General features: G+C 39.0%; 1 protein-coding gene across 2 annotated transcripts; it reads left to right on the top strand.

Moving 5' to 3' along the window:
* The first annotated feature begins 4,840 nt into the window (after window positions 1–4,840).
* LOC137180077 (bifunctional apoptosis regulator-like) lies at window positions 4,841–13,942 on the top strand. 2 transcript variants are annotated; one of them, XM_067585276.1, is made up of 9 exons: window positions 4,841–5,021; window positions 6,350–6,632; window positions 7,903–8,001; window positions 8,120–8,213; window positions 10,547–10,719; window positions 10,960–11,104; window positions 11,289–11,468; window positions 11,618–11,814; window positions 12,531–13,942. In XM_067585276.1, exons 2-9 carry the CDS (start codon window positions 6,358–6,360, stop codon window positions 12,721–12,723), a joined length of 1,356 nt encoding a protein of 451 aa, XP_067441377.1. In that variant the 5' UTR covers window positions 4,841–5,021; window positions 6,350–6,357; the 3' UTR covers window positions 12,724–13,942. The 2 variants fall into 2 exon arrangements, with proteins under 2 accessions (XP_067441377.1, XP_067441376.1); XM_067585275.1 differs by having other exon boundaries at window positions 4,841–5,064.

The following is a 13,942-nucleotide window of genomic DNA, read 5'->3' as shown; positions in this document are numbered from 1 at the left end:
AAGAGCAGCCAGCATCCGTTATGGCGGGTAACAGAAGTACACCGCCCCCTACCGAGCAGAGCCTGACAACACACTGCTCCAAGAAGAAGACATTAGTTTACACGCAATTATTGAAAACACAAAAACTGATTGATTTTGTACATAATTCAAGTTCATATTGTGTATACTGTGTCTGTGTCTATTCTGCATTGTGTAGATGTACATAGATTTTTTAATTATTATTGTTAACTAAGATAAGATAAGATAAGGAGGAAACAAGGAAAACAGATAAGAAGGAATGAGGAGTAATAAAAGTAATAAAAGAAATAAGTAACAATAACAAACAAAGTAATAAAAAACAACAACATAAGAACTCAAGTGAATGGAATTCAATCTACATTACAATACTTAGGTTATATGCATCACCTGACTGGTGTGTTGTAAAAATAAAAAATAAAAATAAAATAAAAAAGTTGTGCAAAATATGTGAAGAAGTAATGGTTCTTGTAGGTGTAGCTGGCCATTTCATTAGGAGCACCTGTGTAATCTAATGCAATCCAATACAACAGCTCTGCCATAAATTCTACTATTAAGAAGCTTCTACATTTTAAGTTTTTGTTGACATTGTCAGAAAGGTGATAATTCTACTTTATGTTTGTTATTGAGGTCGTAGTAGGTGGTGGTCGTGTACTGAAGGTGCATCATATTGAACGGTGTTTCTAATATTTTGTCCACTTCATTAACATACATGAGGGGGGCTAAATATTAGGAACACTTTTCAATATAATGCACCTCAGTAAATGTAGTGGAGTAGAAGTACAAAATAGCATTAAATGAAGATACTCAAGTATAAGTACAAGTACCTTAAATTTGTACTTAAGTAAACGTACTCAGTTACAGTCCACCACTGTTGACACCCCTCCCCTCCAACAGGAGGTTCTCCAGCTGTTCCTCACCTCCCACATGGGGAATAACTTTTCCCAAAGGCTGTGAGACTCCTCAACATCCTGCTGCCCCCTCTGCACCCGACGGACACTTTTAGAGAGACTGTGCCTCACACACAACTCCCTCCTCCCCTTAACCCCTCTACACACACACACACACACACACACACACACACACACACACACACACACACACACACACACATCCAAATGCACTACCTCAGCATCTGGTCAATTTACGATTACTGGATCATCTGATCCTCTTGCACTATTTAACTTCTGTATATTCTGTGTTTCTGGATTGTATCTTTTGCACAATCCATGTTCATGAATGCTGCTACAGTTTCAACTGCCTGCATCAACTCAGCCTTGCACACTATATTCTTTAGTTTCTCATATTTTTTAATATACTTTTTATAATTTTTAAATACTTCTCTTGTATTTTACACTACTTTCTGACAAAAGCCCCGGGAAATGCAATTTCATGTCATTATGTGAAGCATTAAACTGAAAGGTAGAAATATAACTGTGGTGAAATAACGTTAAAGGTCCTTCTATCATTGTATGTGCAAACCTACATGGCAAAAAGCTGTTTTTGATTCTGGTCAGTTATAAACAGATCATAGCCAGAATTTTGGAAATGCTGAGATAATGTGTGCAAAGTTTCCTAAATACAGCAACATCACCCTGAGAATGTTTTGGAAAAATGCAGGTACACATATATATATTTTTTGTTTTACATTAGTTTAACTATCACATTATGTTTCTGTAAATTGCATTTCACTAAATGATCGTCTAAACACAACACTGCCAGCAGAAGAGTTCTGGTAGAGAAATATTTCAACCCCTTTATTTTACTTAGATGAGTAAACCAGAAGCGATTATCAGGTTTATTTGCTATGCATCTCTTAATGCTGTAAATCAGTGATCATGTGCACTTAGATTTTTGGTTTATTCATTTGCAGTGGGGGTAGAAGTACTCTGATAAGTACTACATAACTAATATTTAAGTAGTACTGTAATTAAGTTCTCAATCACATATAAAAAATGACTTAAGAATCAGAATCAGACTTTATTCACCAGTTAAGTACACATGCACAAGTACTGGTGCAGGTGTCAGAACAGCAAAATGAAGAAACAATATAGCAAATGCTAAATGGTAACTGGCATTTATATAGCACCTTTCTAGTCTTCCGACTACTCAAAGTGCTTTGAATACGGCCTGCATGTCAACAGTCAGCCATTCACACACGCACACATTCATACACTGATGGAAGAGGCTGACATGCAAGGTGCCAACCTGCTCATCAGGAAATCTAATCTAATAATCATTCACACACACTCACACACCATTGGAGCAATTTGAGGTTCACTATCTTGCCCGAAGACACTTCAACATATTGTGGTGGAAACTGCCTTTCCATGATCAAACGAATGTGCCAGTGAGTGTGCAAAGATAACATTATGTCAATAAGAGACAGTTCCTAGGGGGTTAGCAAGAAGGCTTATCTGTGGTGTAGCATTTTGGTTTTCTGTGTGAGATGATTAAAGGATGCTGAGACAGTGTTATTTCTAAGATAAATCATACTTGTATTATCACCAAGCGTCAAGGTTGCTCATGAACTCAGCAATAATGACCAAATGGTTGAGTATGATTAAAAAACAAGGTGGAGTCTAGAAAATAAGCTCCACAATATGAGGGGTTAAGAAGGGTAGAAAATATCATGTTTTATGATTTTGCATTAGGTTTTTTATCCCAGGATAAAGGTCTCGGTTTGCTTTGTAGTGCTCTTTATGCACAGTAAACCTATTCACATTGAACTCTACCAGCTTCCAGTGTATTTTTTGAGTCTTTCTCTTATAAGTTTTGAGTATAATACTAAGTTGTGACAAGATTTATTGGCCAATTTGAAGATTTTTCCACAACAATATGGACCGAGGGAGCCAGGGATCAAACCACTGATCTTCCTGAACCACAGCCGACCCCAAACAGTAAGTTAAGACAGAACCATCTCAGTCCTCATAACTAAACCTAACCAAGTGGGTGTGTCGTGTAAAGTACTACGAGTCTGCAGATACACCTACTTGCGAGAAAACGAGCTTTGTTATCTCGAGATGACGAGATAATCAACCCGTTATCGCAAGAAAACAAAAGGTTGTTTCCTCTTTTTACTTATAATGTTTATCAGAGATCAGGAGCGCCATGCCAGTGAGCATAGAGGGCATCTTGACATCTGTAGCAACTGATTTAAGCTGAAAATGTCAGATCAAGGAGTACCCATTATTATTATCAATACCTTTATGAGTCACGGCCAAATAGCAGGTTGATTAACTCCTGGTCATAATATGATGGGATGTTTCCTGTAGGAGAAGTAAAAAGAGTACCCATCAAGCATTTTCATTTTATTAGACTTACTGACAGAAAGGAAGGTGGGGTGGAGAGAGGGAATATCGATATCACAACATAAATTAATTCGTGATCTATTAAAAAAAAATGCAAGCACGTCCATTCTTGGCTTCCGTAGAAATGTACTGTATAGAGATTTTTTTTTAATTGTTAACTTAAATGTACAGTATTGGGTAAAAGTTTTAGGCACTAAAAGTAAAGTGAAGATGATCGAAAATAATGCTATGAATCGATCTTTTTTTATTCATCAATTAACATCAAACAAAGTTCAGATAAGAGAAAAAACCTAAATGAAATCAATATTTGGTGTGAGTACGCTTTGCCTTTACAACAGCACCAACTGATTACTGTACAGTTAATTTCCACCATTACATATTACTATTATGCATGTATGCATATGTTACTGTAAGGTCAACTTGAGTTTTAGTGGTGATTTACGACCAAACTATCTGGATAAACAGGTCACTGTAACACAGTATGGTCCTCCCCTGTCCGCACCGAGCCAACGTGTAAGTTAATAAGTTACTGTTTGATTATTATCGTGGTCAGAAATAGGAGAAATAAGTTACCTCAAGCCCGATGTGACTAATATGAACTTTGCACTGGAGCAGCTTCTAAAAGCCACATGGCTGAAGATCAGACTCTGCAGGCTCTGCTGCATCACACACACACACACACACACACACACACACACACACACACACACACACACACACAGTCAATTAAGTTTTGTGGACATTACATAGACTTACATTCATTTCCTGGAGACTTACCCTAACCGTAACCACTGACCCAAAAATTATTTTTTTCCCAACTGGGTTTAGTTTAGTTTATTTAACAGGGGCCATGCACAACACAACCGTCGGGCAGGGAAATTAAAAAAAACAATATAGTACAATACAAACGATTAAAAACAATACAATTACCAAATTTACAAACTGTACATCATATATAAAACAACATCATACAAAAATACATTACATACTCTGTGTGTTGGAAAACAGTTGGTTCCATACCAGTTGTATTTATTGGGACCATGTACAGTGTTAAACATGAATGTTAACATTTGATGTACTGCACCAGAGTTAGCTTAAAGCTAATTTTCATCTGCAGTCCCTTCAGCAGGTCACAATTAAAACACATAACAGCACAATAACAAACAATACAAAGCAAAAAACACACAGGACACATAATACAAAATGCAAAGGTACACACAATAGTACATCACATACACTCACATACAAAGGTTTAGATCATTGAACACATGGTTGGTTCACTGGGGACACGACTTTTGTCCCAAATCGGACAAAACGTCCCCAAATAACTGGTCCTAAGTCTGAAATTTGTCCCCAAAAGTTACCTATGACAGACCGAACACACACATTTTGGATAGAAGTGTGTGTGTGTGTGTGTGTGTGTGTGTGTGTGTGTGTGTGTGTGTGTGTGTGTATCCACCAATGAGAAGCGTTATCAGCTACCCGCGTGACACGCTGACGTGCACGTGGGTGTGTTCGTGGGGTTTTCCACGGCAGCGCGCAGCCATGGCGACGGCAACTCGAGCAGAAATATGTCTGCGCTCCACGGACGGGTTTGTTTAGGGTTACCTGACCGTAAGCAGACATAAGTTAGTTAACCAGATGGTGATGTCACCCTCCTGCTGCTCACCTGTCAGAGGACATTCCTGAGACGAGGTAAACCTGGGTTAGTTTACTGAATGACGCTGATTTAGCAAAGGTAAGTTAACTCGGTGTTGTGTTAGCTGTTAGCGATCGTTTGATGACTAACTCGCATATTTATCATTCTTAAAGCTAACCACAGTACATTTAGACTTCTGTAATATTAGTTAACTGTTGTTTCTGCTTCGTAAAACAGCAGGAAATGTCTCTGCTGAGCTAGCTAGTAGCTAACGACTAGCTAACCATTTACAGATAAAAAGTACAGCTAACGTTCAGACCAGGATGTGATTAATTCACATCACCCGCTATCCGAAATATTTCACATCAGCCAGTAAACTAACGGTGGTTCTTGGTTTATCTTTGGGTCGTTGTATGGTGCCGATAAGTCTACCGTTTGTTGTTTACAGTTTGTGCAGTATCTACTTAATTAACGTTATCATGACCTACTTGCTTGTTTACTTTTGGTTTCTATTATTTACTGTGTGTCGTGATAAACAAATGGTAACGTCACACTCTTGAAACTTCAGCAGTGGCAAAATCAAAAAAAAGTGTTTGATGGTTTGTATGCAACTCTTCTCCCTGTGGCATACACTGAATCTCAGTGGTATCTCACTGTTACTGGCTTATGGTACTTAAAAAAAGATATATCACTTCCACTGACAGATGCTACTTTCCATTGTTATATACAGACTTTTATTGACATATGCCACTGTTTTATGTACCATTTTCATGTGCTATATGCAAGTTTGACAGCAGCAACTAGTCAAAGGGGTATACCTGAAGAAATCATACCACAGCTATATGCCAGTAGACAGTGGCATCTGCCAGTGGAACATGAGCGACATACTAAAAATCAAAAGTGACATACCAGAATCAGCGTACAACATGCCACAAAAGTAAGAGAAGCATTATAGCAGGTTATTAGCTACTGTTTGATCTTGGCTTCACTCTTGAAACTTTGTGAAGTTGTCGACCAACTAAAGTTGGTGCATTCAATGTAACTTAAAATAATGCAGACGTGATGTTCATTTTGATTGATTTACACAATTTAAGCAAGTTTTAAGAGTCTACTATTATATTGTTTTGTTGTAAATAAATGAATGACAGCCAATGAATGTCAAGAAAAATTATTAAAAAATCATAAACACAACAGCAGGGTTTGCTAGATGGTCAGTTGGGATGTTAAGTGCATATAAATATGCTACAACATTTAAAATAACTGGTATGGACAGTTTTCTCTGAGAAGCCTTTAGAGACCTTATGCATATTTTACTTAATCTTTAAACTTATATGATTTTCTCCATTCAGTCCTCCCTTGTAAGCTTGTGTCTTGTCTTTTCCAGACTCGGATATGCTGCACCAGATGGAAGGGGATTCATCAGATGACAGTCTGGAGGTGTTAATGGATGAACCCTCTCACTCGAAGCCTTCCACCAATAACATCTCAGAACATGAATTCTCGTGCCACTGCTGCTACGACATCCTGGTGAACCCCACCACTTTGACCTGCGGCCATAACTTCTGCCGCCACTGTCTGGCTCTGTGGTGGGAGTCTTCTCACAAGAATGAGTGCCCCGAGTGCCGGGAGAAGTGGGAAGGCTTTCCTAAAATCAACATACTGCTGAGGTATGCTTTTCACAGCTAGACCATATCAGTGGTTGAATGTTTGGTTTCCAACCACAGTATTCACTTTGTTGCTCTCACGTAGAGAGCAAGAACTGCAGGGGGAAAAAAGTGTATGTGTGTGACAGGTGTGGTTCAAATGCAACTCCTGTTGAGACTCTGTGTTTACTGACAAAACTGTGTTATTGTATGAGCCCCTTCTCAACCAGAGTTGAGGCTCTTTTACACTGTGAGATGTGAGGCTGTCCCAGACGAAGGTTGACAGTTGTGACAGAAAAGTGGTGAGGTCTTTGATCGTCCCAAACAGTGTGGTCCTAAATCACACTTGCAGTCACGTTCACCAACGGCAGATTTAGAGCTTTGGCGACCACAGACAGGCCTTGTCACAATTCACACAGTGTCAGAAATTTAAGACTAAAATCTCACAATGTGACTGTAGCCATGACCCATGTCTACAAAACAACCAGAATCAGAATATGACATGAAGTGACACAGAATACACTAGATGCAAGCAAGTGTAGTGTTGCTTACACAAACATATTTATCTCAAACTCTTGCATTTGCATTTCATGTAGTTCCCTCTTTTCTTTGGCCGTGACCGACTTCACAATCGTCTCTTCTCCATTTCAGAGTTTTTGATGCAAGGAAGTGTCAAATTATGGCCAAAGTACATGTCTCTATCACTAAAAGTAACGGAGCCATATACTCCTGTCCCACAGGTTGTTGTGATCAAGGGTAGAAATTACCATATGTATGTAATTATTTGACAGGGACAATGCTGGTTGATCAACAGGAAAAGAAAAGAACTGTGCCAGATATTAAAAAGGCAGAAGACGGCCTGCTTGCGTCTAACCGCCTACCAGAACCTCAGTCAGTTAAGCAGAAACTTGAGTTTCCTCATGTTTATTTCCTTTTTAACTGTAAGCAATAAGACACTAGAACTGAATGGAAGAAGAAAGCAGGAAGTGATGCTTTGTGGGGGTGGTTTACAAAGACTATGTGCACATAAGGCTAAAACCTAAATCAATATGAAATGTCTTTGTACTTGTCTTTATACTGACATCAAGTTATTAACAACATAAAGCACACAGTGTTTTGGTATGAAAGGGAAAGACTTGATGATAGTGTTTGATTAAACTGTTTCACCCTCAAACTGGCTGAAGATTCACATATGCAAGCAGGTCAAATTAAATTTCAAATTCAAACCTTCTCTACGTCCACATTCTTTTTCATCTTCTTATCCCACACGTTAACTTAAAGCTCTTCTTTCCAGAGATGCAACCGACAAACTGTTCGGTGAGGTTGTGCAGCGGAGGAGAGCGGAGATCCAGGATAACCCCAAAATCTCCCGGAGTTTACTGGCATTCCAGAGGTAACATAATCTGTGATACGAGCTGTTTTGGTCATTGACTATATGAACCTTCCTGATGTCTGGTCTGTGCTCACTAGAGGGAAGTGCTTTTATTAAATATACACGTTTTTTTTTTTAGGTATGGTGACAATTTGGGTAGATCCAAGACAAACCAGCACAAAGGAGCAGGCTTCTTCTTCTCTGGAGTCCTCACTGCGCTCTCGTGCGTGGCTGTAAGTACACGATGGCAGTAAAAACACCTGAACTTTTCCACGTTATCTTCTGTAGTAAAATGACCTCAAATGGTAGGTGGCCTCCAAACTGATCCCACGATAGCGAGCGAACTTCCCCAGTCTAACTATCAGATGCGATTACCAGGCGTCAGTGTTACCGTGAGCAGTTTTTAAGGTTTACCAAGTCAGAAGATTCACCAGATTCTCCAACTGCTCTTTTAATAGTTGGATTGATTTATTGTATGGATCTTCAAGGCACACAGTAACCTGGTGGATAACATGATAAAATATCAACACTTGGGGACAACTTGACTGCATTTTTTTTTTTGCTTAGCTGAACAAAAACTGAACTAGGGCTGCAACTAACTATTATTTACATTATCGGTTAATCTGCTGATCTATTGTCTTGATTAAATGATCCATCATTTGTCTATAAAATGCCAGAAGATAGTGAAAATGCCTGTTGTAATTTCTTATTTTATCCAAACAACAGTCCAAAACCAAAAGATCCAAAACCCTAAGTATCCTCATAGAGCTGCTCTATGTAGAAATGACTACTGCAAATGTTTTCTTGTAATGATGTTTTACAGAGAATGACATGATAGTCATTCTCTTTTCTTTTTGAAAAATAGAAATCATATATTTTCCTGTTGCAGTCCATTGTAAGTCGTTGCGGATAAAAGTGCTGTAAAAACTTGCAGCACATTAACTTTTGAGCGCATAATGAGTCGTTTGATCAGTTCGCATTATTGGATTGGTTAATAAGATTAATTAGAAGCAGTACACAGTCCAGGGTTTAAGCTTATTCTGATGCTTATTTTCAGTATTGAATTGGTGCATTCTTAGTTTTGCAGTAGTGCAGATTAATGAATAATTTGGTTGTGCAGTACATGATGTCCCTTTTAAAGATAATTTCAGTTTTTTTTTTTCTCTTGTTTCCACCCTTTCACCCCAAGAAGCTACCAAATGTGCCTTTGGAGGAAATAAGAGTAAATCTGACACATTATAAGAAGGTTAGATAATGTTGCACTCACACTGTTGTGTATTTCAGTGAAAGAGATTTTAGCAACAGATATTTCAAACAGCAGTAATATCTAATGTTTCAAAGCTGTTACAGTAGTGAATGAAGAGGTCAGCTGTTATATCATGTACACAGACCATGTTTATTTTGTCCATGTGGCACTTGGGAGCAACGTCACTGTGTGTCTTGCCACGCGGCAGTATATTTGAGTGTGTGTTGCATGCAAATAGATTACAGCATGGTCCTGATTTTGACCCCAGTTCATGGATGAGTGAATCAGGTCATTTTAGGAAAACTGAAAAGGGACCCGGACCTGTTTTTGTGGGTTATATTGTTAAATGCGTCCATTTGTTTCGGACTTTGTGTTTTCTTTCACTCAAGAAAAACATTACCTGCAAACAGAGAGTCTCAGTTTTATGATTTAGGAGCTGATTATTTATGAATTATCAAAATCTTTCATGATGGCAAAGATTGGCAAACAATCCCCAGGATGAAAACTGGAGGTGATTTCATATCAAGAGACATTCTCTCTCTAGTCGGTGGCTTCCTTTTCTCCAGACTCAAGTTTACACGTCTCTCTTTGAGCCTTTGATTTTCAAAACTCAAAAGATATTTAAGTTCATTTTTTCTTTCCAAACATCGTATGTGAATAAGAAACTCAGAAACAGCACAGGGCTGTCATGGCCTAGAGGTTAAGGTGCCGACTGTGATCCACAACGTCTTATAAAATTCATTTTTTTTAGCGGTGTAGTTTCTCTTTTTTGTTACATAGATAACACTTCACTAAACTGAAGTTAATGAAGAGGACACATTGTGTGATTATTCCGTATCTGCTAACATACAGTAACTATGGTGGAAACAGGGGTGATGGAAAACCTGTAGAAACACACTTGACAATGACTAACATAGTGGCTGTGCACATGTTTAACAAGAAATGCTCAGAACAGTGCAAATGAGAACAAGTAATATATTGTTTATAAGATGTGATAAGGATACAATTCAAGTTTTTGTCAAGTCAAACCAACATTTAAGAGCAAACTCCTGTTTTCAGTTCTACTTTTATCAGTCAGGTGTGCTGCTGCAGGTTGAATTAAAATAGATACAGTGACCTCAAGTGGTGATGGTTGATCTCTGCAAGACACCTGGAAAACCTGGGAGATTGTCCTCAGTCTCTATGAGCGAAGCGTTTAGTTAAAACCCTGCTCCTAACCAACAACTTTTCTCTGCATCTAAATATGTAAAACATCCTGAAGTACAAGCAGGGTAAACAAGGATTCACTGTACCTGTACTGTACCGTGTGTGTGTTTCCAGGTGATGGTGCTGGTGTATCACTGGAGCAGCGGCGTGGTGGAGCAGCATGACTTGTTGATCAGTAAACCTGTATCTCGCTGGACGCCGGAAGAAGTCGTTTCCTGGTTGGAACATTTGGGGCCGTGGGCTCAGCTCTACAGGGAACCCTTCCTGCAGGAGAAAGTCAATGGAAGGTAGAAAAAAATGACACTCATTTTGATTTAAGTACAATTTTATGTTTGTTTGTTTTTTCCATGCAGACATATTTCACCCTACACAATAAAACTGAGTCAAGTCATGTTTCACCTGTTGCACTGTATCCTCTATTTAACTTTAGACCTGCACAGACCAGTTTAACTTTAAGGAGAAAAACCCAGAAGTCTATGTCGTGGCTCATTTTTTTGTGCCATGTGGTGTTGATTTCTTTGCTTTAGGCTTCTGTTGATGCTGGGAGATGAAGAGTTGTCGAAGCCTCCTTACAGCATCGAAAATCAGGCTCACAGACGAGCTGTTGTGGCTGAACTGGAGAGAGTTAAAGTCCTAGGAGTCAAACCTCCGCAGAACCTCTGGGAATACAAGGTAAGTACTCTGATTATATGATGAAATGCTTTAGTTTGCACCAAATATTTAGGTGTTGTACCACAGTGCTTTCATTGACAAACATACTGCATAATTGAGATTTGAAAGTCTCCAATCAGTGAGTTTGTCATGTTTCTTACACAATCAAATGACTCCCTTCTAACTTTTTCTCACTCTCTGGCAGGCGGCTAATGCGGGGAAGTCTCTGTTCTTGCTGTATGCACTGAAGCGCTCCCCTCGTCTCACGCTCTTCTATTTGTATTTATTCGACTACTCGGAAACCTTCCTGCCCTTCCTGCACACCTGCTGTCCGGCCATCACACACATCGATCAGTCGGTGGAGAGCAGCTTCCTCAACACACAGGTGACACTTTTCAAAACAGAACAAACTGTCATGTTAAATCTTACTGTATAAAAACTAACTTTTACTCATATGTTGTTTTAATGGTTTAAAAGTACCTTTTTTAAAATGTTTTATTCCATAACTGTCTACCTTTCATCTGTGTTTATTAGTTGGAGCCCAGCTGGCGACAGTGGGGAGAGTTTCTCGTCAAGTACTTGCTGCTTCCGTACCAGCTGATCGCAGAGTTTGCTTGGGACTGGCTGGGCGTCCACTACTGGACGTCTCGCTTCATTATTGTTAATGCCATGCTTCTGTCTGTGCTGGAAGGCTGCGCCCTGTGGAGGCTCTGGACCAGAGCCAGGATCAGGTACACATAGTGACATAAACAAACACACAGTCTTCTATAGGCCTTCATCGTCATGGTAACTAAACAACCCCATAACCTGGAGCTTCCTATAACCTGAACTTTTATGAATCTGTAAGGATGTGGTGCGAGATTCTGCTTAAAGTTTCCACTTTGTTTTACAAACTGAAAAGTTTTGTACAATGACCTTTAAACATGAGCATAATTAAATGAATAGAAGCTCCCCTCACAGGAGGAAGTGGACAGAACGTAGCAGAGAGTGAAGAAGAGAAGCACCAGACCAGCTCCTTCAAGGAAAAATTAAATATAGCGATGTAATGTTTGGTCGCGACTTAGCAGAAAAAATAGGTCACTACTGGAAACATTACGTGATTTTATAAATACCTACATAACGCAGAAATTACTGGGAAATGTAGTTGAACTAGTAGCATACTCCAACACTGAGCAAACAAACTCCAGTTTACATAAACAAATACATAACGAGGCAGCAACACACACAGAATATTTCCTGTAAATGGAAACACACTTCCTTGCAACGCTTATATAAACATGTTTTATTAATTGTTGTCTTTGCTGTATTACAAATGAGCTGTTTCATTCCATTTGGGCTCCTGACTGTTGTTTTAAGAGAGACTTGAAAAATGATGAACCCGTCCTTTAAGACACCGTAGTGGAACTTCTTCACTAAAACACTAACTCGTGTCTTCCGCTCTCCTCAGGGCACTGCCACGCAAGATGTGGAACCACTTGTGGAAGATGTTATCTCAGGGCTTTGCCTTCGCCCTCCTGTGGCCTTTCGTCCCTCAGTTCGTGTGCAACTGCCTCTTCTACTGGGCTCTCTACTTCAGTCCCATCATTAATATAGACCTGGTGGTGCAGCAACTAATGCACCCAGAAACGCAGGCACTGTGACAGACTGCATGCAAGTCAGTGCCCAAGCAATGCCGTACAGTTAGCAGCAAATAAAATAGCCAGAAATCTAGTCGCTGAAGAATAGAAGTGTTTACTTTCAGCAGTGAACTCACGTGAGACTGGCTTATTTGCTGTAGGAAAGGAAGCTTTCTCGCTTCCTGGTTGTCTCTCTGCTGGATGGTTGCCATGTGGAACAGGAGAGAGGCTCTGAACTATTGTCAGTAGAAACAAAAACCAACGAGATGAGAGACGGTAAAAAAATATCTGCGTCGTTATTGACGATGAGAGATTACTGCAGCAATCTCTCTCTCTCTCTGCGTGCATAGTGCATTCACAAACCACATTGCCTAATGATCCAGAGGGCAGTTATGCAAATGATCATCATATTGCAAACACTGGTGGTAGCGAAGACTGGCCTCATGAGTTCCCTAGAAGCTGATGGCTCTGTAGCACAGAGATGGATGTAGTCTTGAGGAAGTTGAGCTTCTTTTTTTTTCTTTTAATGTGTATACAGATCAAATGGCTTCATAGCACGTAACCCACAATCAATTAAACTAAGTATCAGTTTGAATGAAGCAGTATTATAATTGTATATGAATCTTTATTCTGCATTAAAGTCTGTGAATTCTTCGGGGTTCTCTGGCTGAGACCGAGATCTCGGTGCTACAGAGCTGTCTAAAAAATTCACTCTTCAAGGTTTGGAAACATGATTGTGAAACGTGTCAAATGTTGAGGTTTATAGTTCCGCGGCCTCAGGCTTCACAGATGATTCAAGAGAAAACAGGAAAACAGTGTTGGAGAACAGATGTTCAACACTGAAGTTTTGTTGCAGGAGTTCCAGTGGTTCCTTTTCAAGAGATGTGGCACTTAGATTTTTTTTAAAAATCTTATGTTCTTACTTTTACTTTTTTTGGTTATTTTAAGAAGAAAATGTTCAAAGCAGATTTTATTCGCTCAAACTGCTGACAAATATTACATTGCACATTTTTTTTATTCAAAAATATTTTGTTTGCAGTATATTGGATATTATACTAGATTAATATACTCATGGGATACTACGTGTATCTATTTGATGGGTGGTAGAGCTTAATCAAAGATGTTTTATTTTTACATTGTTCATTTGCACTTCAAAGTTCTACACTGTGATTTTGTTCTTTAAATTGATTTATCTTTTTGATTTTTCTCTAATGACAGAAAAAAATAAAGATTTTTAAATAAA

The sequence above is a fragment of the Thunnus thynnus genome, chromosome 3 (genome assembly GCF_963924715.1).
Source record: "Thunnus thynnus chromosome 3, fThuThy2.1, whole genome shotgun sequence".
Lineage (NCBI taxonomy): Eukaryota > Metazoa > Chordata > Actinopteri > Scombriformes > Scombridae > Thunnus > Thunnus thynnus.
The sequence above is the reverse complement of the archived record's forward strand: the minus strand, read 5'-3'. Positions and strand labels throughout refer to the sequence as shown.